The 25,889-nt window shown below is 52.0% G+C and overlaps 1 protein-coding gene across 4 annotated transcripts; it reads left to right on the top strand.

Moving 5' to 3' along the window:
• Positions 1-304: 304 nt before the first annotated feature.
• On the top strand, positions 305-23,474 carry RNASET2 (ribonuclease T2). 4 transcript variants are annotated; one of them, XM_004325451.4, is made up of 10 exons: positions 1,373-1,511; positions 1,674-1,841; positions 4,781-4,841; positions 8,029-8,084; positions 9,378-9,435; positions 12,828-12,901; positions 17,004-17,117; positions 20,727-20,769; positions 22,156-22,227; positions 23,013-23,474. In XM_004325451.4, the coding sequence occupies exons 2-10, from the start codon at positions 1,765-1,767 to the stop codon at positions 23,202-23,204; spliced, it is 747 nt and encodes a 248-aa protein (XP_004325499.1). In that variant the 5' UTR covers positions 1,373-1,511; positions 1,674-1,764; the 3' UTR covers positions 23,205-23,474. The 4 variants fall into 4 exon arrangements, with proteins under 4 accessions (XP_073645935.1, XP_004325499.1, XP_073645936.1 ...); XM_073789835.1 differs by lacking the exon at positions 1,674-1,841 and having other exon boundaries at positions 1,392-1,511; XM_073789833.1 differs by lacking the exons at positions 1,373-1,511; positions 1,674-1,841 and adding an exon at positions 1,938-2,306.
• Positions 23,475-25,889: the final 2,415 nt, after the last annotated feature.

The raw sequence follows: 25,889 nt of genomic DNA, 5'->3' as shown, positions 1-25,889 counted from the left end.
GGAAGAGGACAGAATTGTGGGGTGTGCCTAGGTTGTTTAGAGGAAGTGGTTAAAGGAGCCTGAAAGAGGCAAGCAGTTGGAGAAACGGGGAAGGCAAGAAAGGCACAACGCTGCATAAGACCACGGAGGAGCTCATGCATTCCTTCCACAGGCGCTATTTTACTGAGCACCTACTACTTGCCATCCATCGTGCCAGGCAGTGGGGACTCGGTGGTGAGTAAACTAGATATGAGTGTTGACTTGCAGTCTACAGGGAAAGACAGAAGTGAAAGGAATAATCACACACATATTTCATTTCAAACAGTGGTGTGTACTATGTGGGTTAGTAACAAGGCAGAGGGCACATTGCCTGTGCACTTGGACAGTCCTGGATGGCAGAGGAACCTGAGGAAGGCATATTTTACTCAAAAGGTAAATATGAATGGGCATTAACTAGGGTAGCATGTGGGGATGGGGATGGTGTGAGGGGAGCATCTTAGCAGAGACAGTGGCTGAGGAATGACAAGGCCAGCGTTTGTGGGGTGGAGTCCACTACCGCCTGCTCTCCCCCGCCCATGGAACTGAGCATCGCTTTGACGGATCTGCACTTCCCTGGCTCTTAGACCCAGGACATTCCCTGTGTGGTTGGAGGAGGGAGCTGGCACAGGCTTGATTTGCCTTTGCCCGTTGCTCCTGGGGGCAGGCTCAGCCCCGACGGTCCTGCAGCTCTAAGTCTGTGAAGTGCTGCACACAGCGGGGCCCATGTGAATGGAGCAGAGACCAAGGGAATCGCGTGGGGTCACGGCAGGGGGGCCCTCTGCAGTCTTGGAGCTGGTCAGACATGATTGCCCGGGGATCGACGGCTGCCCCTAACACCCCTGTGGTGGGGAGGACATGGCACACGCGCCTCTCTGCCTGCTGGGTCCCGAGGGTCGCACCTCCTTGAAGACAGCATGGCCCCAAGGGAGCAGCCTCCTCCCCGCACTTTTCTGCGGCCCCAAGCCGCTGTCTCCACACACTGTCCCACTCCTTGACGGGCTGGCCACTTGGCCCTGACCGCACCGGCTCCCGGGCAGCTCAACGCCGGGAGGAGGGGCCGCGGCACCGAGGACATCAGAGAAGGTGGCTTTAAAGTCGACTTCACGGGTCCGGGCCAAAGGCGGTCGGGAACTAGACCGAAGGGGAAGCCGCGTCAAAGAGGCGAAGGGGCAGAAGGACTGACCTGGGCCGGGGGCTTGTCCTCTCGATGGGGGCGCGTCCTCCACAAGGGGCGTGTCCTCCAGAAGGGGCGTGGCGTCGGGGCCTCACTTGGCGTGTTCGCCAGCCGGGCGCGCGTCCGTCGCACAGGGGCGTGGCGTTGGGGCGCCCTGGGCGAGTCCGAGGCTGTGGGCTGGGCCCGGGCTGGGGGCGTGACGTCAGGCGCCCGGGGCGGAAACAAGCAGGGCTCGGCTTGGGCCGCGGGGTCCGGGCGAGGGTCTCGGCGAGGGTCGCGGTGCGCGCGGGCTGGGACTGCTGTGCGCCTGGAGGTCCCGGTGAGGTGGCGGGGCCCCTGGGGCTCCCGGTGGTCGGCGGGCGGGGTTCCGGCGCCTCTCGGGGGCCCGCCGCGTCCTCGGCCGTGGGCTGGGGTTGGCCGCGCTGTTCGGTGGCCGCCGGCCCGGTGCACGGTCGGCTTAAGGAAATCTGCCCCTTTTTAGGGAAGCGCAGGGCCTGGCGCTGGACAAGGCCTCGCGCCCTTGGAAGGCCGCGCCTTGGTACCCCTGCGGGGTCCTCCGCCGGGTTCGGCCGATGAAGCCCGGGGCCCGCCTGGGCGCCCTGTGCCTGGCGCTGTGCTGCCTGGGCGGCGCGCGCGGGCTCTGGAGGAGGTGAGCTGCGGAGGGGCGCGGGGGGGCGGGAGGGCCTGCAGGGGGACACGGGTGCCCGGAGCCACCGAGCGTCTCCCGGAGGCCTGGCGCGCACGCTTTCCGTCCAGGGTCCGGTATCCTGGTGAGGTGGTCGTGGTTCCTCTTTCCAGGTTTCTTTCTCTCGCCCTTCCTCCGCTCCCTCTCGTTCCCTCTTTCCATCCTTTCTGTTGCAGCTGGCAGTGTAAGGGGTAAACAGGCTGTCTGGGAGAGGAGTCTCATTTTACTAATGTAGTGGAGACCGAGATTTGAGAACCAGATTTTAATTTTCTTCTGTTTTATTTGGGTAATGCTTCAGTTAACAGAAGGATTTCATACTTACTTCGCAGGCCTGGGAAAAGGTCAGTTTTCTTTTTTTAAAAAATTGGCGTATAGCTGCTTTACAACGTTGCGTTGGTTTCTGCTGTACGACGAAGAAGTGAATCAGCTGTATGTATACACACATCCCCTCCCTCTTGGACCTCCCTCCCACCCCACCCCCCATCCCACCCATCTAGGTCAGCGCAGAACATTGAGTAGAGTTCCCTGTGCTATACAGCAGGTTCTCATTAGTTATCTGTTTTATACATAGTAGTGTATATATGTTAATGCCAGTCCCCCAATTCATCCCACCCTCTTCTTTCCCCCCTTGGTGTCCATACGTTTGTTCTTTGCATCTGTGTCTCTATTTCTCCTTTGCAAATAGCTTCATCTGTACCATTTTTCTAGATTCCACATATATGCATTAATATACAGTATTTGTTTTTCTCTTTCTGACTTACTTCACTCTGTATGAGTCTCTAGATCCATCCACATCTCTACAAATGACCCAACTGCGTTCCTTTTTATGGCTGAGTAATATTCCATTGTATATATGTACCACATCTTCTTTATCCATTTGTTTGTTGATGGACATTTAGGTTGCTTCCATGTCCTGGCTATTGTAAATAATGCTGCAGTGAACATCGGGGTGTGTGTGTCTTTTTGAATTAATGGTTTTCTCAGGGTATATGCCCAGTAGTGGGATTGCTGGATCATATGGTAGTTCTACTTTTCGTTTTTTAAGGGCAGTTAATACTGTTCTCCATAGTGGCTGTGTGGAGAAAAGGGAACCCTCTTGCACTGTTGGTGGGAGTGTACATTGTTTTTCTTTTTTAGTGGACTGCCGTTGCTGTTTTATCACTTTAAAAAGTACCATTAAATTTCAGTTTTCCCAGGAAGTGTTTTTTCTGAAAAAGAGCTCCATTAATTAACTAATTGTTGCTGTCAAGTTTTGCTGTCAAGTTAAGAGTGTATCATCGGAGACGTAGTGCGGTGCACGGGTTGAGTATGAACTGCTGGCTCATATCCAGCTGTAGGACCTTGGAGCTCTCCATCAAGGTCGTTCATCCTAAAGCCGAGAGAGTAACAGCACCTGCCTCCTAGCCTTGGTGCCGGGAGACATCAGTTAAAGTACAGAATGTGCTTAGAACCATGCCTGCCCGATAGTAATCAGTACATGTCAGCGAAGACGTTAGGCTGTGGTACGTGTAGTATGTGGTCACCTCCAGCTGATTCTCGCGATTCATGCCACAGATACAATTGGCGAGAACGTGCGGGTGATTCAGACCCTGAGGGCCTCACGGGTCAGCGGGTGTTTTCCCAGGTCCTCTTTCTCTGCTTAGTGGGCCTTTCTCTTTACAGCACAGTCAGCATCTCTGCTGCCTTGGGAGGATGTTTCTTTCTGGGTCGTAGGTGGTTATTGTGTGACAGACGTTGTGAGTCTTGGTAGTTTTATTGAAAACTGCATCCTGCTGGTCTAGTTTTCCCGGCCTCTGCCTGACCTTCCAGCCTCAGTTTCCACCTATGTGAAATAAGGTTTTCGTACCCAGAAAAACAAAAAAACAAAAAAACCCTCTTTTAATGCTTCTCCCAGCTCTAATGCTCATGCTGCAGTTCTCTTTTCTCTTGTACTGAGCACTTGCTCATTAGTTCAGACTGAAAAAAGTTTCGAAATATCGTGAATTCTCTACTTATTCAGCAGTACTCAACTATTTACAAAACTAATGTGTAGCAACTTAATACTGTTTTGCTGTTGAGTCTTTGCTTCTAAAAATGCATTTATCCTGAATTACGTGTCTGCTCGAGTTGTATCCCCTGTTGCTGCTGCTGTTTTCCATCTGTACAGCGAGTTTTTTCACAAGCCGGCCTTTCTGCCTCTGTCTCTGTGTGTGCTAAGCCTTGCACACCTGGTGGGAGGGAGGGTCCCCGTGTGAATGCTACTCCACGACCCCTCATAAGTCTCAGGGAGGGACGGGTGGGTTTCACGGGGACGTGGGAAGGAGCCCCTAGGATCAGACGTCACCCATCCTGCAGAGAACGAGTAAAGCTTCCCGGCGGGTGGGGTGGTGACAGCAGCCTCGCGTGCCACCCTAGTGCTGTTCTGTGGCCGTGAGCTGCGAAAACCATTCTGCTTTCAGGCTTCTGGGCCTCACAAATGCTGCCGAGGGGTAAGGGGTCTGTGTCTGCACCGCGCGAACACCTGAGGGGAAGGGCGCCTTCTGGTTCATTCCCTCCCTGCCGCTCTCTGCTCCCCTTCAGCGGGGGCCCCCCCAGCTGCCTGATCCAGCATCTCCACCCTCTCCCCACCTGGCAGGCCTGCCGTCCTCCTTAGTCACAGCCCTTGGCCCTCGGCGCCGTGCGTCCCGCGCGTCCTCAGTCGGCACAGCCGTCGTCCCCCTCGCTGGCAGGTGGCAGGTGCGCTGCGGGACGGTAGGGACCCGGTCCCTCAGCCGTGTCAGGGCCGCGTGCGCAGCCGCAGCGCCGGGCCTGTGGCAGGCGCCCCGTGTTCCCCGAATGAACGCTGGAGTGAGTGGATGGATGAATTGACCTTTCTGTACCTTTTTAAAAAGCTCCTGAAAAATACGTCCCTTGTCTTTTAACAGTGACAGCCATGAGTGGCATAAACTAATTATGGTTCACCACTGGCCTGCGACAGTGTGCAAGGTGAGTTCTGCCTCGACCGGCCCCTCTGACCAGTGACCCCCGTCCCCCCCCCCCAGGTGAAGAGGAGGTGGCCCAGCAGGTTTTCTCACCGAGCGCCTCTTGCTGACCGAACCTCCCGGCCTGTCCTGCCTCACGAGGCGACGCCTTCCTGGCCGGAGACCATCCCTCGGGGAGGGCCTTGCATAAGGTTCTGGGGGCGGTGACACAGGCCCACAGATGGCGGGGGCTGGCTCAGGCATCACGAATGTATCCTCCCAGTTCTGGGGGTCAGAAGTCTGAAACCAAGGTGCGGCAGAGGCCCCTTCTGGAAGTTTCGAGGGAGAAGTGCTCCAGGTCTCTTCCTGGCTTGTGGCGGTGCCGGCGCTCCTTGGCTTATAGGCACAGCCTCTGCCCCGCCTCCGCGCCGTGGTCTCCATCCGTGTGTCTGTTTCTTTTTTTATTTTTCCATGCTTTTTTTTTTAAATTAATTAATTAATTTATTTATGGCTGTGTTGGCTCCTCGTTTCTGTGCGAGGGCTTTCTCTAGTTGTGGCAAGCGGGGGCCACTCACTATCGCGGCCTCTCTTGTTGTGGAGCACGGGCTCCAGACACACAGGCTCAGTAGTTGTGGCTCACGGGCCTAGTAGCTCCGTGGCATGTGGGATCTTCCCAGACCAGGGCCCGAACCTGTGTCCCCTGCGTTGGCAGGCAGATTCTCAACCACTGCGCCACCAGGGAAGCCCCTGTGTGTCTGTTTCTTATAGGAACCCCAGGGATTTCACTGAGGGCCTACCCTCTTCCAGTCTGACCTCCTCTTAACTTGATGACACCTGCAGAGACCCTGTTCCAGATAAAGTCACCTTCAGAAGGGCCTGGGATTAGGACTTCAGCATGCCCTCCGGGGACAGGCCTTGACCTGTCCCCTCCGTCCACTATCGCAAATCTCGTTAAAATGTCTCCGCCGGAGCCTTGCCGGCCTCCTTTGCTCCGCTCGGCACAGATGGCGCCTTCCCTCCTTCAGGGTGGCCTCCGTCTGGCCCTGCCTCGCCTGGTGCCCTTGTCCTTGTAGAGCGTGTTGCAGAGGCTCTGTCCCGAGAGCAGCCAGCTGGCGCCCCTCCTGCTGCCTGCGGGCCGTGCCCACCCCCCGTCCATCTTGGGGGCAGTTGTCGCGCCGATCCTGGTATTGGTGCCACGACTCTAAAGTCGTTTCATCATATTGCTCAGCTGGCCCTAATTTTTTTGACAGTGTTTCTGAAATTTTGACTTGAAAATTCTCAATTTTGAGGCCTTTTCTTAAGTGCTGGGAGGCGGAGACATGTGTAAATGGCAAAGCCTCACCACCTTAGCGTTAGCTACCACCCGCCCATCACATCTTTCTTGTGGTGAGAACATTGAGGTCTGCTCTCTTTGTAGCATTCAAGTGCGTGAAACAGCATTATTCGCTGTGATCACCGTGCTGTTCGTTAGATCCCCGGGCTTTTTCACCTTATAACTGGAGGTTTTCTCTCCCCGTTTCCCCAGCCCCGCCCCTGGCAGCCACCACGCTGCCCCTGGAAACTCATTTCTGACAGGGGATCTCTTACTGTATTAGACTGCTCTGGTTTTAGTTTCCCAAACTTTACAACTTCCTGTGTCTTTCTCCCTCTGGTGCTGGTTCTTCGCTCCAGGGTGGGGAGGACAGTTGGCGGTGGGCAGAATGGAGTTGCCTGTAAGCTGTTTTCAGTTTTGTTGGGAATCTGGCTCTCACTCCTACGTAGTGAGGACGCATGGGAGCCGTGGGTTCCTTCAGGAAGGACCTGTGTGGAGCTCCTACCCTGGGTAACGCTGGGAGATTTGCCTTCAGGGCCTGGGACGAAACTTGTGGGTGTTCCCGTGTGCTGACTAAATATGCATGGAAGTGCATTCCTGCCTTGAGGCTTCAGAAATGAGATGAAAAAAATCAATTACTAGCAAAATACCATTCTTAGGGGATTCATTTCGATCCAGGGCGGCCATGACAAGGGTCCTGCTATCCCAGTCAAGTGTCATCCCGGGGACAGGGCCGTCCCTGGGCTCCTGCCCCTGTGAGCGATGTACGCGTCACAGGTGCAGGGACAGGTCTGTCCTCAGTGCTCAGCACGGCCCCTCACGAATGCTTGCTGACGCGGGAAAGGAAGCGGCACCGTGACCTCAGTTCGCCCCGTAGAGGCTCATCTGAGACGCTGGGTGTAGAGCTGAGGTGGAAGATCCCCGCTGGGGCCTGTCTGCCCGTCCCCAGCCTCGCACTGTGGGAAAGGGCCCGCCTGCTTTGCGTGTGGTTTCCTAGGGGATGAGATGAAGTCCACGACCTCTCGCTCTGATCCCACACTTTGTCCTCCTGCCCTCTGCCCCCTTGTTCTGTAGCCTCACATCAGACATTTCAGGCACCTAAACCAGGCCTGCCCTCATTTCCAGACCGGCCGTAAAACGCAGCAGCCTCGCTACATCAAAAGGTGATTCAAACAGGAGGGCCTTGCGCGTCGGCAGGTGATTCAAACAGGAGGGCCTTGCGCGTCGGCAGGACGCCTCAGCACTCCTCACCAGGCCCGGCATGCACTATTCATTTGCTTATTCACAGCGGGGCTACTGGGCCTGGCTTCTGACCCACTGCCTGATAGCTGAGGTGATTATTGTTTTGGAAAAGCCCCATTTTAGCTAAACAATTTGGAGGTCCCTAAAACGTGTTACACTGAGATTTTTATCTCTAGAGTTTATCTTTAATGTTAAGGATATGCTCCTATTCTCACCTTGGCATTTTTCTTGGCTCCAAATTTTCAATACTTATTGTTCCACTGTTGTATTTGGGCCTGGTGCCTGAACAAACTTGAGTTCAGCAGGATACCGTCAGCCTCTTGTTCTCATTTTTGATTGTATGACAAGAAAATTATTCATGGGTAAGTATGAGTGTATCTATCAGATTGACTTAATTTTCAAGCACATAAAAAGAACAAAAGTAGCTGTTAAATTCTGTTTTCCAAATCGTTGGTTCACTCATTTCCAATGAAATATCCAGCCGCCCCCGCCCCCGCCGTGGTATTCTCATGAATACTGCTTATGGCAAATTACCACGGAACTTATTTCGTGTTAGTCGTGTATTGAATCTCAGTGATATTTGTCAGAAGAAAGGAAGGTTGTTAAGTGTATTTAACAAACAACAAACCAGTTGTCTTCTCTGTCTTTTTTTCCATAGGAAGTTAAGGACCACTGCAAAGACCCCCCAGATTACTGGACCATCCACGGATTATGGCAAGTACTTCATGCGTTTAAAACTTCAGCGGCCTCGGAAGCTGGCTGACCTGGAGATCTAGCTTGAGTCTGATCCTGATGTGTATACTTGTGATTTCTGTTAGGAGTTTACTCAATAGACCAGATCCTTATTGAAGAACATCTCTAGTCTTTCTAACATAACCCTACTTCTGTCGTACTTGAGTTCTGTTTTGATAGAACAGTAACAGTCTAGTTTAAATATGCATTTGAGGATTCTCGGTACATTTTAGATCACTGAATCTTAATTTTCTTATTTCCTTTTGGGGCCAATAAGTAAATGCATAACAATAAATAAATAAATGTGTGTCTATTACATATATATATGATGTGTGTGTATAGTATGCGTACTTCACAGACACCCAAATTTATTTTTCTGGTTTTGCCTGCATTTTGTTTAGTTTATTTTTTTGTTGGATGTGCGTATACTTGTGACGTTAAACTACGTGTGCTAATTTGCCCAAAGGGATCGGCCTGGTCCCCCTTCTCCCCGAGAGGAGGGACGTCCTGGCTTGTGCTGGGCTGCTCGTCCCTCAGGGACAGGGGTCAGCAGGAAGCAAATTAAACCGGGGCCTGAGGACCTGGCCTCATCCCATCTTTGGGTTTCTGGGATTTTGCTCACGTCCTCGGCTGTCCTTGAGCTGGGGGACGGCACCCAGCGCTGTGGGAGCTGGGCTGGTCTCGGGTGCTGGGCTGGCCTGCCGACCCTGGAGAAAGCAGGTTTGGTCCCTCATGATGTCAGCTGCAGGTGGAGGCTGAGAGTTGACACGTCCAGAATTAGACACATGAGGACAGCGTCACATGCGCAGGTCGGGAGGGTACACGTGCTCGGTGCTGAAAGAAACATACCAGGCACTTCTGAGCACGATACATGTGTTGTCCCATTAATCCTCGTCGCCTTTAAGGAGACGGGAACTCATGCTCTTCTCACACTGTGGCTGATGAGGGGACATTTGCAGACTCAGAGCCCGGCCAGAAATCCCCGCCGGGCCGGCTCCGGGGCGCCCCCTACCGGCTTGTTTACTGTGCTTCCTCTGCTAGGAAGTCGGCCGGTTTGCATTGTGCCTGGGTGTTTTGAACGACTTTCCACTTTGAAAGAAACTCCAATAGTGACTGCTTGTGCCCGAGCATGACTCACGTGGCAGAAGGAATTCCCAGTTAGAAGTCACCTCCCTTTCGTTCTCTACAGACCTTAACGCAGGTGTTTTCTCATGCCGTTTGGAACCAGCCCAACCAAGACTAATTTCTCTTTATTTGTTCAATTGTAATTTCAAGGCCTGATAAAAGTGAAGGATGTAACCGATCCTGGCATTTTAATCCAGAAGAGATCAAGGTATTAACTTTTTTTTACTTTCTATTTTATATTGGAGTATAGTTGATGAACTATGTTGTGTTAGTTTCAGGTGTACAGCAAAGTGATTCGGTTATACATACACATGGGTCTACTCTTCTTCAAATTCTTTTCACATTTAGGTTGTTACGTAATATTGAGCAGAGTTCCGTGTGCTACGGTTACCCATTTTAAATAGAGCAGCATGTACGTGTCAATCCCAATCTCCCAATAGATCCATTCCTCCTCTAAGTGTGCCCTCGAAGTCATGCTTTAAGATGTATTCACCAGCATTTACTGATATCTGAAATAGTCCCACAAGTTAAATACGATTTGCATTTAGTTAAATCCTCCTCTGCCCTGGGCCCGAAGCGCCGCAGTGACTGTGTGAGGTGACCCTGGCCCCAGCCCGCGGCCCGTCATCCCTGTTCCGGGACTCCCGGCCGCTCGGCTTGTGCTCAGGCGTGTGTGCGCGGCCCTGGCTTGCAGAGGCACCGTGGCCCCCAGGCTGTCCTTGCTGGCTGCGGGCAGGATGGGTTTCTCAGTGGGCCCCGTGAGCAGCGAGGGAGCGGTGGGCCTTTCTAGGACAAAGGCTCGTGGTACAGAGGGACTCCTGGCACTGGGAGAGTTGGTAGCAGACGCTCCTTCCGCACGTGCGCACACACCCACACGCGCACACGTGCACACGCGTGTGTTCGCCTCTGCACAGGGTGCTGACAGCCCCTCGTGTGACTAGTCAGCTGTCGAGGTAACTATACCTGGATTCACAGGGCAGGGCCTGTGCGGCTACTGAGGCCTCCCTGAAAACATGGGGTAGAATTACGGACCCTTTCCAGGACTGTGTGGCCCCCAGGAGGACAAGGTAATGAGTTCCAAACCCATCACAGGTTGTAGTCCAAATGGAATTGTTTCCTCCTCTTTCCTTCTCATGAGGACCTTCAGTGCTGTGAGCCTGGAGGCCTGAGAGGCCGGAGCCCCAAAGCCTGGTGAGGTCTCTTTCCTCAGACATACTTCTCTCTTCCCAGACTGACTTCGACTCCCGCTAATGTTCCTGGTTAGAGTCTTGTGATCCTGCAGCGGCATGCAGGTTAATTTACTCGCAACAATGTTCTGCGCGCCTGCAGTGTACCGGGCGCCGGGCCAGGGGCCGGGGACACAGGGAGCAGAGCAGGACGAGGTTTCTGGCCACCTTGCCTGCAGCCGGGAGCCAGCACACACATCACAGAGCGACAAGCGGAGTGCCTGGGGGCAGAGCACTTAGAGCTTAGGACGGTGGACCTGGGCCAGGCTCCCCTGAGGAGGTGATAGAGGGCTGGAATCCGACTTAACCAGGAGATGGGAGAGGAAGGCTGGGGCAGGAGCATGTGCAAAGGCCCCGGGGTAGGACGGAGCTTTTGAGAAACTGGGGGGAAGCCAGTGTGGCTGGGGGGTGAGCCGTGGGCCGGGGCAGTGTTGAGGGCCAGGTCCTACAGAGCCTGTGTACTGGTTAAGGGTCGTTTGTCTGCGTGAAGACCCAGAGGGAAGTCGTTGGAAGCATTCAAGCTGGAGAGTGAAGGAAGCCAGTGTGGCTTTTCTGTGGTTGCCCCGGCTACCTGCCTGTTAAGTGAGGAGGCTCTGCAGGGTCCCTGCCAGAGGCCAGGAGCCTGGAATAGACGGAGGCTGTGGGGATGGAGGGGGAGGAAGCACAGGCAGGACCGACTCCGGGTGGGGGCTTGTCTAACTAGGGGGGTGTCAGCCTCCTTCCCCGGCCCAGGGGACCGCGCCTTGGCGCATGGGATCGAGGGTCAGCTGTGGACACACTGAGTTTGAAGTGCCCTGGAAGCATCCAGGTAGGGTCAGTGTGTCAGGAGAGAGGTCTGAGCTGGAGATGAACTTCTGCATCAGCGCAGTCAGTAAGACGTACGCGTGAGTGCGGATGGGGTAGTGTGGAGCTGGCAGGGACCAGCCTCCAGTAGCCCCGGCGTTTAGAGCAGGAGGGACGAGGGCCACGCAGAGAAGCAGCCAGAGGGGAGCTTCGCGAAGGAGTGTAGCCAGGGTTCCTGAAGGGAAGGCGGGGGGCCCTTTGGATGGAGGGCTTGCGGGCCCAGGCCAGGAGGTGACGGGCAGCAGCCCTTCGTTCAGAACAGTGCCGCTTTACTTGCTTTGTAGCAGAGCGTCCAATCTAGCATCTGTCCCAAACAAAAGCAGCCTAGTTTGGGCAATAAATTATATCGTCGCCCTGCTCCCCCGAGGGCTATGGAGGCAGGCGGAGGGTAGGTGGGAATGGAGACAGTCGGGGAGGGCAGCATCCGGGGAGATGTCCGGCCGTGCGGGGTCGGGGGCAGTGTGTGAAATCGGTTCATAGCTGCTGGGTTGATGGGAAGGACCCATCATGGCGGGAGTGGTGGCAGGACTGAGAAGGTGAGGTCATCCTGGGCCTGGTTACACACCTTTTTTTAATGGAACCTTTTCTGGCCTTGTGGGTGTGTGGGAATTGGAAAGTAAACTTGAACGCTGTTCAGTTTAGGGTGACTGACCAGTGTAGGGCTAAGACTGCCCAGCCCAGACAAGCTCTTCTCTAGGGAGAGCGAGAACTTGTATTTTGTGTTCGATTTCATTAGTAGACACTATTTTTTTAGAGCAGTTTTAGAAACCTAAAACGGAAAATTTAAGTGGACAGGACAGAGTTCCCATACACTTCCCCCCATGCCCCTACCCTGTACAGCGTTCCCCAGTCCAAACGTCTGCGTTAGTGAGGTACACGTGTTACAAGTGATGAGCCAGTGTTAATACTTTATTACCGACTAAAGTTTATAGTTTATGTTAGGTTCGCTCTTCGTGTTGTGTGGTTTTTATGGGTTTGGACAAATGTGTAATGACATGTATCCACCACTATGATATCACACACAGTAGTTTCACTGCCCTAAAAATCCCCTGTGCTCAGCCTGTTCATCCCTCCCCAGCCTCAACCCCTGGCAACCCCTGACTTTCACTGTCGCCATTGTTTTGCCTTTCCTAGAAGGTCATGTAGTTGGAATCATACGGCAGGTAGCCTTTTCAGGTCGGCTTCTCTACCTCAGTGATGCGTGCTAAGGTTCCCCCATGTGTTGTCATGGCTTGATAGCTGATTTTTTTAGTGCTGAATAATATTCCATTATCTGGATGGACGCAATTTGTTTATCCATTCACCTGTCAGAGCTTGTATTTTCAAATACACTTTCATGATTACCCAGATTTCACGTTTAGATGTGTCTTAAGAAACACTTCATGCCAAATAAGCCCAGACTCACCGGACTCACCTGTCATTAATCCGCAGAGCTCAGTTCTGTTTATGTATTAGCTTCTCAGGTTTGCCTCTGGGTTTTGAGTTGTTAGGCCCTACCTCGATTTATTCTCATTGCTGTCACTCTGCACAGGACCTCTTGTCAGACATGAGGATGTACTGGCCCGATCTGCTGCATTCGTCTCCTAACCGCAGCCTCCATTTGTGGTGAGTCTGAGTTCTGGGGGCCGTCACGAGCCTGAAGCACGGGTGTGAGCTTCGGGGCTGTTCCGGATGCAACTACGGGAGCACAGGTAACGTAGAACCTGTCTCCCAAGGCTCAGAAGCGGGAGTGGCCTTGCATCTGCTGTGCCGTTTGTGGAGCTGGTCTTCAACGGATAAAAAAATGAGGGCAGGTAGAATTTACTTTGTAAACTTGCTTTTTAATCTGTTAGATCATTCATGACTTCGTTTTAAAAACTTCCTCTACTGAGGCTTAATTAAGCCAAATACTTGCATATCTAAGATGCCAGCGTTCCAAATCAGACAGGAGAGAGTGTGCCTCAGAGAAGTGGTGCTGTTGTCCTGAAATTGATAAGAAAAAAGACGTCCTCACAAGACAATGACCTCTCTCTTGTGACTCAGGGCAGAGAGAAGGCGAGGTCTTCACGGAGGCTGAGCCCCGTCCGTCCCAGTGTCCTCAGTTCAGTGGGAGCTGAGCCGAGGAGAAACGTGCTCTGTTTAATTCAACAGACCTTTTTAAATGGTTGCTTTTGGAGAAGATAAAGTTGTATTTACATTGCGTTAACCAAGATATTTCTTCATTTTCTCCCTCACTGCAGGGCGGCAATTTATAATTCACGTGACAACGAGTCAGATTTTGTCCCAAGTGATTAATTTAACTTTGAAATATTTTTGTGTAGACTCTTCAGGAAGAGTTAAATCTGGAGAAAAGCTTTTTGAAACAAAATGGAGTGACAGTGACGTCTGGCCCCCTGGTTCACTGGTGTTCGGTTTGAGTTCACTCGAGGGTGCGTGGCAGGGAGAGGTGTTTTAGGACGTGCGGGTCTGGGTCTGGAGGCTGCCGTGCCCCCTGCACGGGAAGAGAGAAGCCCCCCTGAAAGTTCGGGAGACGAGTGGTCCAGGTCTCCAGTGCTGGCTCTGTGCGGCCTGTGTTCTAGAAAGCGGTTTCAAAGTAGATTATGGCCTTGATGAGTTGAATGTGAAAAACAATAGAAAAAATTTCAGATAGCACTTCACAGTATACTTCAGAGCAGAGTCTTTGGTGACTAAGTGAGCAAAAGAGAATAGTTCCAGTTGTTAGGATGTTCCGTGATAGAGTCAATCAGATTTTTGTCAAGTGACTTAAAAATCCATCACTAAACGTACACAAAGATGGCCTCCCGTGAGCTGAGTCCTTCAAGATTTGGTCCAATGGTGTGGGCAGAATACACATTCAACTTTGTGTTCTAATAAAGGCAAAATGATTTACCTCTTCAGGATAAATTACACACTTAAAAACTGTTGTTCTAAATGGAAGAGGTAATATTGCACTCGGGTGAATATTTATGCCTTTGGATGTGGACTCGGCCCCCGTGGCCCTGCCAGTACCGGCTCCCTGGCTATTGCACTTGGGCAGCTGTGGCCAGGTCGCCTTGGCGCGCAGGCGATAAAGCGTCCATGGAGGCACCCCGGCCTCTCCTGTCCTGAAGGGGCAGGCTCACGTCCGAAAACTGCGCTCTTCAATCTCAGTTAAGACTCGTATGCGAAGGAGAGGGTCTTGGTATCTCTTGGTGCTCAAGGTAATTCCCTAAGATTAAATCTATTAACACCGTCAGCCATCCTGAAAAATACTATGTGCGCGGCCCTCTGCAAAGGAGGATTTTTGTTGGTTTTTTGATTCTTGTAAGAAAAAGAGCGAGAGTTTGGTCATTCCTGGTTGGCGATGCAGCCTCACTGTGGATGGTGTCCCTGGGCCTCAGCAGGAATCGTTGCCTCTCATCCCCGAGACAGGCCAGGCCAGGCCGTGGCGGAGGGTGACGTGACATCACTCAAGTGCCTGCTGGGGGTGAGAGGGCCACACCATAGTCGCGTCTGATTGGTGATAGACAATTTCGTGTTAAATGGAGAGTGTCCGATTCCAAAAGATGTGTGATTCGATGTTTTGAACGATAGTAATATCAGGACTTTAGCATCCTCTTATCTCTAACGTCTGTTGAGTTAAACTTGCTCCAGGGAGACTTCCCTGGTGGCGCAGTGGTTAAGAATCTGCCTGCTAATGCAGGGGACACGGGTTCGAGCCGTGGTCCGGGAAGATCCCACATGCCGTGGAGCACCTAAGCCCGTGAGCCACAACTACTGAGCCTCCACTCTAGAGCCCACGAGCCACAACTACTGAGCCTGTGGGCCACAACTACTGAGCCCGTGTGCCTAGAGCCCGTGCTCTGCAACAAGAGAAGCCACCGCAGTGAGAAGCCTGCGCACCACAGCAAAGAGTAGCCCCCGCTCGCCACAACTAGAGAAAGCCCACGCGCAGCAACAAAGATCCAACACAGCCAAAAATAAATAAACTAAAATTAATTAATTAAAAAAAACTTGCTCTAAGGACTTCCCTGGTGGTGCAGTGGTTAAGAATCCACCTGCCAATGCAGGGGACACACGTTCTATCCCTGGTCTGGGAAGATCCCACATGCCGCGGAGCAAGTAAGCCCATGTGCCACAACTACTGAGCCTGTGCTCTAGAGCCCACGAGCCACAACTGCTGAGCCTGTGAGCCACAACTACTGAAGCCCGTGTGCCTAGAGCCCGTGCTCCACAGCAAGAGAAGCCACTGCAATGAGAAGCCTGCGCACAGCAGCGAAGACCCAACGCAGCCAAAAATAAATAAATAAAATTTAAAAACAACTTGCTCCAAGAATAATAGCAGTGGACATCTTGACTGTTACTGCAGGCTAGGAATGTTTGGGCGTGTGTGACGTGCTCTGTGGGCTTCAGCCCCTCACTTGTCCAACAGCCCCTGCAGGGCGTTCTAGAATTGCTGCCCCTGTCCTACAGAAAGTGAGGCACCCATAATTCAGTTACATGTGCAGCTAGCTGGAAGGAGTCTCCTTTTTCTACTTCATAGAATTTAGAAAGTGATCAAATACATCACCCTGGAAGCTGTTGTAGATGAAGAAAGTTAATTACTTATCTACTTCTGTTTTTCCTCATGGCTTTCTTAGGTCTGAGAGACTTGTAGCTTACAGCCATTGCAGTCACGTAGGATCGGCACCCGGGCGATGCTACCAAAGAATTAGCGCACACGTAGATTGCATTTCTGGGAGACCGCATGTGGGCGCCTTTTGAATGCTCGCATGAACATTTTTTGTGAACTCCTCATGAATTAATCACTGATAAAGCTGAGGAAAGCTGATGCCCGTTTTGTTTTTCCCTGCTAACCATGGTTACCATCTGAATTGACAAATTGTCAGTCATTCTAAAGTGGGTATAAATTACGTTCAGCAATTGATTGGATGGCAGCGCAAGGCAGTGGGAAGGGCCCTGAGCCTGGGGTCGGGTGCAGGTCAGGGGCTACCTGGCCGGGTGGCAGGTAAGCCAGGTTCCTAGCCAGCCCCTCTGAGCCTCGGTTTCCCCGTTTCTAAACCAGCAGTAATGTTTTCACTTTGCAGAGTTGTGAGAATCAAATGAAGACTGGGAAGACATTTTGTAGCACTTTAATCGTTGATAAGATGTGAGGAGTTACGATCATATAGCAGTGCTTTTCTTGAATACAGGCTGCTTGTTTGCAGACACTGGGCTGGGCTGTTGCTTCAGAACAGGTGTCTGTGTAGACGGACGTCTGCGCCGTAAGCAAGTGCGGAACTGGCCCCAGGCAGTGTTGGTGATCAGTGAACCTGCCTTTTCTGTGCCAGTGGCTGTTCAGCCGCTCCTGTGAAATCCCCTGGCTGGCAAGCCGTGGCTTTCCGGGAGGACGCCCAGTGCCGTGTGATTCTGTGGGTGCCTGAACCATGGTGTTCTCTTTTTTCTCAGCTTGGGTTTGTTGTTAATTGTCGAAGCGAACTGGAGCAGCTGAGCAGAGGAACGCCTGGAGAGCAGTGATGAGTGCTCGTGGAGCTTGTGCTGGGTTCAGGGGTCTCGGTCCTGAGCGGGGGTGGGGGGCTTGGAGTAGCTGCCCGTGTTGAGGTGAGGAACTTTACCCCTCCCGCTTTGTGAAAGCAGCAGCGTGCCTGCCCGGGAATGCCCTGCACAGAGAGGAGCCCGTGCAGACGGTTTACTGGGAGGTAGTTTCATTACTTTTTAACCAGAGATTTTTTTAAAAACATCCTTCCAGGAAGCATGAGTGGGAGAAGCACGGGACCTGCGCCGCCCAGCTGGAAGCCCTCAATTCCCAGAAGAAGTACTTCGGCAAAAGCCTGGATCTGTCTAAGGAGCTTGCCCTGAACAGGTGGGTGACTTGGTCCTGTAGCCTTGCCTTCCTCGCCCCGCTCTCCCAAGTCACCCCAATCCCGGAGCAGCGTCCCTGCCTCCGCTGCCGGGGACCCGGGGAAGCGTCCAGTGGGGTCGGCCCTGAGAAACAGCCACTCCTCCCCTGAGCCTTTCCAGATGCCTGGGGGCCCCGGCCACTCAGAGCGGGCTGAGAGCCTCGGGGGGCTCATCAGACGTACTTGAACCTGAGGCGGGCAAGACCGACGGGGGCACGCCTCTTAGATGTGGATCCTGATAGAAGCGTGTTGCATTATCAAGACCCGCACGCCCGGAATCCTTAGGTCTTTGCTCTGGTGCCCCGCGACAAGCAGGAGGGGGTTCGGGGTGAGGTCCTTGAACCCCTAGCGACGATCAGGCCCCGGGTGAGCTCTGGGGACTCAGAAACCCAGTGAGGGTCCTGCTGAGAGCCAGGGTCGACCCAGGGAGCTGGGGCAGGCCGGCCCGCCATATAGGCAGCGTTTCTTCCTCTCCTTCATCTCGGTGCTCAGAACAAACTGGGAACTAGTGTAAAAGCCGTGGCGGGGAGGTGACACAGCTCACTTGGGCCGAGCAGAGCGTGCCCGAGTCCTGTGGAGAACCTTTGCGTCTCCTTGAGACGAGGACACCCCCATCGGTTCCTTGCACCTGCCCCGACGCCCCAGCGTTGGGGGCTCCACAGGACATGTCCCCGTCCCACACCCCGCCCCGCTCACTGCAATCAGAGCGGAGTGATGGCTGGGATCTGGATGGGAAGGATCTCAGGCCGAGGCGGGAGGGGAGCGCCCTTGGGGAGACGGGGAACCACAAGGCACACCCGAAGTCAGGCGCTCAGCGCCCCGGCTCCTGATGGGGGCCAGTCGTGCAGTCGTGTAGCTCCTCCCTCCTTGGGTCTGCTCGCTGCTGTGAGGTGCTGGGGGCCGCCCGCGGAGCCCGAGGTCGCCTCCAGCTCTGGATCTGCAGGGCTGAGTGCCCGCGCTAAGGATGTGATGGAAATGGCAGCCTCGTACACGTCCTGGGTGTCCTGCACGGGCTTCGTGCTGGAAGCAGAAGAGCAGGCCCTGTGAACACATCTCCCCACTGCAGAGGTCCCGGGGAGAGGCAGCCCAGGGCGTGTTGGGCAGCGCCCAGCGCACGAGAGCCACGGGTGCTTCCCACCCACCAGCCCCTGAGGGAAGGAAGGTGCCCTCTCTTTCCCACTACGGACCTCACGGTCCCAATTCATGAGCAGCGTGAGTCCCACTGCACGACAAAATGAATCAGCCCTACACGTACAGGTATCCCCTCCCTTTGGGACTTCCCTCCCATTTAGGTTACCACAGTGCATCGGGTGAGTTCCCTGTGCTATACAGCGTGTTCCCATCAGTTTCTATTTTATAGAGTATCAGTAGCGTATATGTGTCAATCCCAGTCTCCCACTTCCTCCCACCCCACCCCTTTCCCCTTGGTGTCCATACATTTGTTCTCTACGTCTCTGTCTCTCTTTCTGCTTTGCAGCTAAGATCACCTGTACCACTTTTCTAGATTCCACATATATATGCGTTATTACATGACATTTGTTTTTCTCTTTCTGACTTACTTCACTCTGTATGACACTCTCTAGGTCCATCCATGTCTCTACAAATGACCTAGTTTCATTCCTTTTTGCAGCCCAGGTTTTATTGAATCAAACAGGAAAAGGGGAATAAACCGACATGCTGACGGTTTTAAAGTCAAATATCTGAATAATTCGTCCCTTCATCCAGCAGCTATTTATTAAGGACCTCCTGCTTAACGCTTTTTGAATGCCGGTGGCTTTACCTTTATACACACAGGTGCAAAGCTGCTGAATTCTGGAATCACTGGAGTGTGTTCACAGGGGCCCACGGAGTGAAAGGCACTCCTGGGAATACAGTGTCTGTTAAAAACTATGTAGAGGGCTTCCCTGGTGGCGCAGTGGTTGAGAGTCCGCCTGCCGATGCAGGGGACACGGGTTCGTGCTCTGGTCTGGGAAGATCCCACATGCCGCGGAGCGGCTGGGCCCGTGAGCCATGGCCGCTGAGCCTGCGTGTCCGGAGCCTGTGCTCCGCAGCGGGAGAGGCCACAACAGTGAGAGGCCTGTGTTTCGCCAAAAAAAAAACCCAAAAAACTATATAGAACAACCACAGAGAAATCCTATTCTTTCCCAGTTTCTCCAAGGAAAACCTAAACTCTTAGTACTCATAAAATTAAAATTGAGTCAAAACTTAAACATCCCTTCTATTTTTCTCTAATTATAAACCATTACTACAGATTGTATTTTTCTCAAACGTAAGCTTGTCACATTATCATAAAGTAGCAGTTTTAAATTCAATTTATAATATAGAGTAGCAAACCTGGAAAAATGTGAAATATCTTGAACCGAAGCTCTCAGATTACCCACAGATATGGACCAGGGGATTAACGCCAAACTAATCAACTCGGTAGGAAGAATTGTACTCTCTCCTGGTCTAGATTCCAGGTCTCCCCCAGTATTTCTCTCTCTCTTTGCCGTATTTCCTGGATGCCTTAACCCAGGAGGGTTCTAGAGCAGTGTTACCCCAAAGAAATAGAACTCAAGCCACATACGTGGTTTTAAATTTTCTAGTAGCCCGATTAAAAAGAGCAAAAAGAAACATTGGTTTTATAGTGTATTTCGTTTAACCCAATATATCCCAAATATCACTGCAACTGGTAATAAATACTTAAAAATCATTGAGAAGTTTTGCATTTGGGGAGCATAAAGTGTTTGAAATCTGGCATTTATCCTACAGTGACAGCACAAGGACGGGCAGTGGGTGTGTGTCTTCAAGGACCTCTTCCCGCTTGTTCTAGGACCACACAGCAAAAATCCATAGGTCACCGATGTGCAGTCTCTAGAGAAACTGTCTCGTTAATGCTTTTGCCAGAAACCATGACTGACGGAGGCAGGGCCCGGCTGGAGTCCTGTTTCCCTCAGGCAGACCCCTGTCTGACGATGTCAGCGCCTGGGGTCCCTGCATCTTCTCCACGTGGTCACAGCTGGGATGATCCAGAGCCGTGATGGGGGATACAGAGCATTTTTGGAATTACTTAACCTGAGAATATTTTTACACCATACTCTATCATTTAGTAAGTTAACCATATCATACTATGATTAGCATTCACTAGAGCTGGTTAAAACCACGTGCTTTAGGAAGTGATTTCAGGCTGTAGGGGGGATTGAACCTATTTTAAAGATCTGACCAAATGCAAGGTTGTTAGGATAAGGCTAGAATCCCAAATCAATTGCTAAGTATCGTTTAGGACAGGCGTGGCACATGCGTGGTTATGTGATAGCAGCTCCAGTTGGTCGCAGCCATCCGGACCGCTGCCGAGAGGTTCCGGGGCTGGAAGGGGGGCCCAGATCAGACACGCGTCTGCCCAGGGTAAGGGGAGGTCCAGGCGGCCTGAGCACCATTTATGTGCTGCCCTTGTCAACAGATTTGTTGCCCCAGGTAATAGAAAGTACACACTTTCCTTTAAGTGTCTTCATTTTTACTGTGAAATATGGTAAGAAAAAGAAAGGAAAATGGACCTTCATTATAGTTATTTTGTTTTTTACTTTAAATTTTAGCACGCTCCAAAAATTGGGGATAACACCGTCTACTTACTACCAGGTAAGTCTTGCTTTCAGCTTAATCAAATGTGTATCCGCTAACTGGGGACACCTGGCCACGTTCAAGTGTCCCATCAGCCTGTGAGCTACACTCAGGTTTTAAAGCGACCCAAACCAGACCCTCTGACCTATTACGTTTCTAAATAGGTTTTATTTAAATCTTGTTTTCCTCTGTGTTTTGAGTGTAAACTAAAGGCTACTTAAACATGATTTTGAAGCAGATTGATGATTTCATGGTGAGAAGTGTGTTCCGGGTTCTGAAGACGCAGGTAGAATATGTAGTTGGAAACCACCGTTTTATAATAGTTTGAGGAAGAAAGTGAAAATTTGTTTTTATGATATAACTATGCTTTGTTGCGTGAGAAAACTAGAAGTTTAAGCATGGCAGAGCCTGTTGGCTGGTGGCCTCTACAGAAGGTCATTGTTTCCACCCAGGGTGACCCTCTGTGAGCACAGCTGTGTTTGTGCTCAGCCGGGCCACCCCTGGCATCGGTGGCCGCCAGACCACAGGCGTGAAGCCTCTGCTCTGTGGCCCTTTGCAGATATAAAAAAGCCTGAAGCTGTGACTATAAAAAAGCCCGATATAACATATATAAAAGCCTGACAGTCACTGATTTTCGCAATTCTGAGTTCGGTGCCATGGCTGGATGCTGAACCATCATTCTGGTCTCGTGACAGTCGGTGGAGCTAAGTCTGCGCTTGAGTCTTGCTCTTTGTATCTGCTGTTTTCGTCCCTCCCTGGAGAGTAGGGACCAGAGGGAACAGTGCCCTTCAGGAGTGTCAGCTGCCCTTTGTCCATCCTGCCAGGAGGCCGTGAGGCCGTGTGCTTGCCGGCCCCTTGGTTTCATCTGGACTCCCGTTTAAGTACATAAAGGGAATTTTTTACATCCTTGCTCAGAACTTGACATTCAGAGAACTGATTTCGATTCTAGCAAAAGCAACAGTGACAGCACATGTTTTCTGAGCTCCTCTGTACTGGAGACATGAGGTTTGGTGTCTGAAGTGGCGTGATGCGCGGCACAGGCAGGGTCCTGACCTCTGATCTCCTAGCAGGAGAGTTTGTGCTTTCAAAGGCACGCGGCCTCTAGGCCCTGGATCAGGACAGCAAGGAGAACGGAGACCCTTGTAGAGCAGCTTGTGTGGATTCCAGTCTGGAGCGGGGAGCCCAGGGGGGCAGCCTCGTCTCCTTCGGGGATGGGGGGGTGGGGCAGTTCATTCACCAGCATCTTCCAGTTCTATCTGTGAGCCAGGGGAGCTCGGGGATGACGCTGTTGTCGGTTGTTTGCGTTCGTGAGAGTAGAAACCAGTGTCACTCGTTCTGAGTAAAATGGAACTGTTCATTTTCTCTGTTGAAGTTTCATTTCTAATGCACTTTATCTAATTTCAGATTTCAGATATTAAAGATGCCCTTGTCAGTGTGTACGGAGTCGTGCCCAAAGTCCAGTGTCTTCCAAGACAGGTCAGACGTGTGCTGTTCTGTCATCCTTTCTGTCCCCGTCAAGAAGACAGTTCAGTTCTTCTGAGAGCTTTGTCCTCCCCGTGAAGTTCCCGGGACAGAGTGGTATATGTGTGGGTGTGCAAACGGGCTTGTGCTGTGTGTGCGTGGGCGCGCGCGCGCGCGTGCGCACTTTGAAATAATAAACTGTCTGTTGACACCGTGCTAGGATGGGGCTCGTTTCCTGGCAGCTTCCCCCTAACAAGGCTCCTGTCCTGGAGGGGTGGTGCAGTAGGGGCGAGACAGTGTGGGTATATTTTGCAGGTAAACATTTCTCAGTGTTCGCATTGTTAGTCTTAGATGTTTCAGTTGTAGTTACCTGTCCAACTCATAGATGGATTGTACTTTCTTTTGTCAGCTGATAAAGTCTTAAATTCATTTAGCGATAGGGTGCTGTTTACCTACTTATCAACAAAAAGCTGTGTCTTCTCCTGGGACAGTGATGCAGATGCGGTGCGTCCGGCTGTGTCTGCAGGCACCGTTACTGATGTGTAAATTTCTAAGATGAAAGTGGGGTCCCTGCCCTCACGCCGCCAGCCTGGCGCAGGGGAGTGGCTGGATGGTGACCCCAGGTGCTGCCTTGGGCCCCAGCCCCACTTCCCTGCTGGAGCTAGGCCTGCTCCTGGAACATGGATCCTGGGTCCAGAGCCACCGCTTTTGTTTTTCTTCAAGTTCTAAAACTCGCTGATCATAGAACCGTCATGATGATCCAACCTGAATTCTAAGACGTCTTTTGTTCCTCATTGCAGGGCGACGAGGAGGTGCAGCTCCTTGCGCAGATTGAGGTGTGCTTCTCCAAGGACCTGCAGCTGCAAAACTGCATGGAACCCGGGGAGCCGGCGCCCCGAGGGCCGGAAGCGAGGCCGCCGGCGAGCCTGGGGCTGGAGATCTGCAAGGACGGCGTCCTCTTTTACCCCGCACTCAACAAGACCAATCACTGATGCCCACATTTTGTAAATAGTCTTTATTTTGAAAAGCAAGAGGAATTGACAAACCACTGCTTTTTAGAAAGCAACTCCGAAGTGAAATCTCCTGTTTACAACCTCTTTACCTAAGCCTGTTCTGTTTGTTTTGCTTTGCACTCCGTGTCTGGGAGTTGATTTTCATGGTACATGTAAAGATGGGGTGAACTTTGGGTACGTTGAAAGGGAGGAAAGTTCCCCGCCTCTTGGCTGCTTTGTGACTGCAGTAAAGCTTATGGTTTTCTTTTTCTCTCCTTTATCAATCTCTGTGACAGCCTTGGAAGATAAATCTGGGCAGATGGTACTGATTCAGGAGAACTCTCTCCTGTGTCCCTCTCAGTGAGCTGCCTTCTCGCTCTGAATACTCCTGGGGGGCCGTTGGGACCATCCCTCGAGCAGGAGCCCAGGCCGCCTCGCAGGGGGTGCACAGGAGGGCGTCTTCACTTCCGACCTCAGGGCTGCCGGCTCCTGTTCCGTGGTCACCCACCAGCGTCTCCCTCGGTGACCTGGCATGGGTGGGCATGGGCGTGTCCTCTGAGGGTGAGATGCTCTGTGGAGGGGGGGAGGGGGGGAGGCGGGGTGCTGCAGGCTTCTCTCTTCTCGCCAGAGGAAATCTGGGTGCATGACCGAGTGCCAGCCAGCACCCCCAGTCAGTGGGTACTCCTCCCTGCAGACCAGAAATGCTGTAGGTCAGTCTGTATCTGCTTTCGTTTCCTTCTGTCGGAAGGCAGCATCAAGCCTTAGAGCGCTGGGGCTGACGTGGCCCCAGGGGCGGGCTGCATCCTTGGGTAGTGATGCCGGTGACAGGGCTTGTCTCGGAGATGATGCGAGTTCCAGGCTCAGGTGGGCTGCTGCATGCATGGTCCTTACCTGCTGAATGGCATTTCACCTGTAAAGTGAGGATACCTAAAGTGGTCTGTGAAGTGGACTTCCTGTGCTTTATTAAAACTACCTTTTAACATTATTTCTCCCCAGTCTCTGTCCTTTTTTAAAATGCTTTTAGCTGTGTGGGCTAAACTGTGACGCCCAACACTGTCTTAATCAGGTTGACATTGCCCTGTTTCTTTTACTTAACAAATTAGAACTTACTATGTGCCAGGCGTTATGTTAAGCACTTAAAAATGTTATTTAATCCTAAGAACAACCATATTTTCAAAGTAATCCTATCTTTAAAAAATAACCTTGGGGGCTTCCCTGGTAGCGCAGTGGTTGAGAGAGAGCCCGCCTGCTGATGCAGGGGATACGGGTTCGTGTCCCGGTCCGGGAGGATCCCACATGCCGCGGAGCGGCTGGGCCCGTGAGCCACGGCCGCTGAGCCTGTTGCTCCGCAACAAGAGAAGCCACCACAGTGAGAAGCCCGCGCACCGCAACAGAGTAGCCGCTGCTCGCTGCAACGAGAGAACTAGAGAAAGCTCGTGCGCAGCAACGAAGACCCAATGCAGCCAAAAATAAATAAACAATAATTTTTTAAAAAATTAACCTATTAAATTGAATCACTATGAAAGGTGACACTTAGGAATAAAGCCTGCTTCTTCATGTTGTATAATTATTATTAGCTAACAAGCAAGTGGGATTGATTCTAATAGCATAAAGGTTTTTTTTGAACAGTGAATTTCTCATCAGAGGAAATCCTAATTTTGTTTCCATTCCGGTGAGTCTCCAAGGCTTTTTGTGTCTTCCTAGGGCTGCCATAGCAAATTGCCACAAACGGGCCATCTTGAAACAACAGAAATGGCTTCTCTCACATTTCTGGAAGCCAGACATCTGGGGACCAAGTGTCAGCCTCGCACTGAAGGCCCCAGGGGAGGATCCTTCCCCGTCTCTTGTGGCTTCTGGCAACCCTCGGTTTATAGACATATTGTTCCAATCCATCTGTGTTTTCACATGGCTTCTGTGTGTGTGTGTGTGTGTCTGTCTGTCTCTGCATCTAAATCTCCCTCCTCTTTCTCTTAGAAGGACACAGTCATATGGACTAAGGTCCACCCTAACAAACTCATTCTAACTTGACTATATCTGCAGAGACCCTATTTCCAAATAAGTTCACATTCACAGGAGATTCGAATGCAGACATCTTTTGGGGACACATTCACCCACAACACCTGCAAACAAGCAGGACCCGTCGGGCTGTGCACCTTTGTACCCTTTCGAGCAGACCTTGCTCAGTGCCTTGTCTAGTTTCTCCACTGACCTATTAGCCTCATAAGAAAATGAAGAAGGAAATCTTTGAAGAAGCAACACAGGTAGAACCCCTGCAATTGAGTGGCTTGACTTGGTCAGGGCTGAAGGGGTTTCTTAGACAAGTTTAGGGTTATTCTTTGTCACTTTTGCCTTTGTCATAATGCACGAGGACTAAGATGAGACAGCAGCACCTCACATGTGTCTGTTCTCACAATGTGTACGTTCAAGATGGGAGTAGCTTAGTTACAGCCAGGTGGGCCCTCGGGTGAGCTCTATATGCGTGAACTTCTGGAGGCAAAGGAGGCAGCAAACAGCCCAACCCCGGGGGCAGAAGGTGAAGGGGGGCGGGATGGTTGAGAAGGGCTGTGAAGGTGGGTTCCATGGGGCCGGTTGGCTGGGATGTGTCTCAGCGATCATTCTGGTTCAATCTCTCCTGGTACCCAGTGGGTCCTTTCAAATATGTAGGTTCATGTCTTTTATCTCTAG

This window comes from Tursiops truncatus, chromosome 12, assembly GCF_011762595.2.
Source record: "Tursiops truncatus isolate mTurTru1 chromosome 12, mTurTru1.mat.Y, whole genome shotgun sequence".
Taxonomy (NCBI): Eukaryota; Metazoa; Chordata; class Mammalia; order Artiodactyla; family Delphinidae; genus Tursiops; species Tursiops truncatus.
Note: the sequence above shows the minus strand (reverse complement) of the source record. Positions and strands in the feature narration are given on the sequence as shown.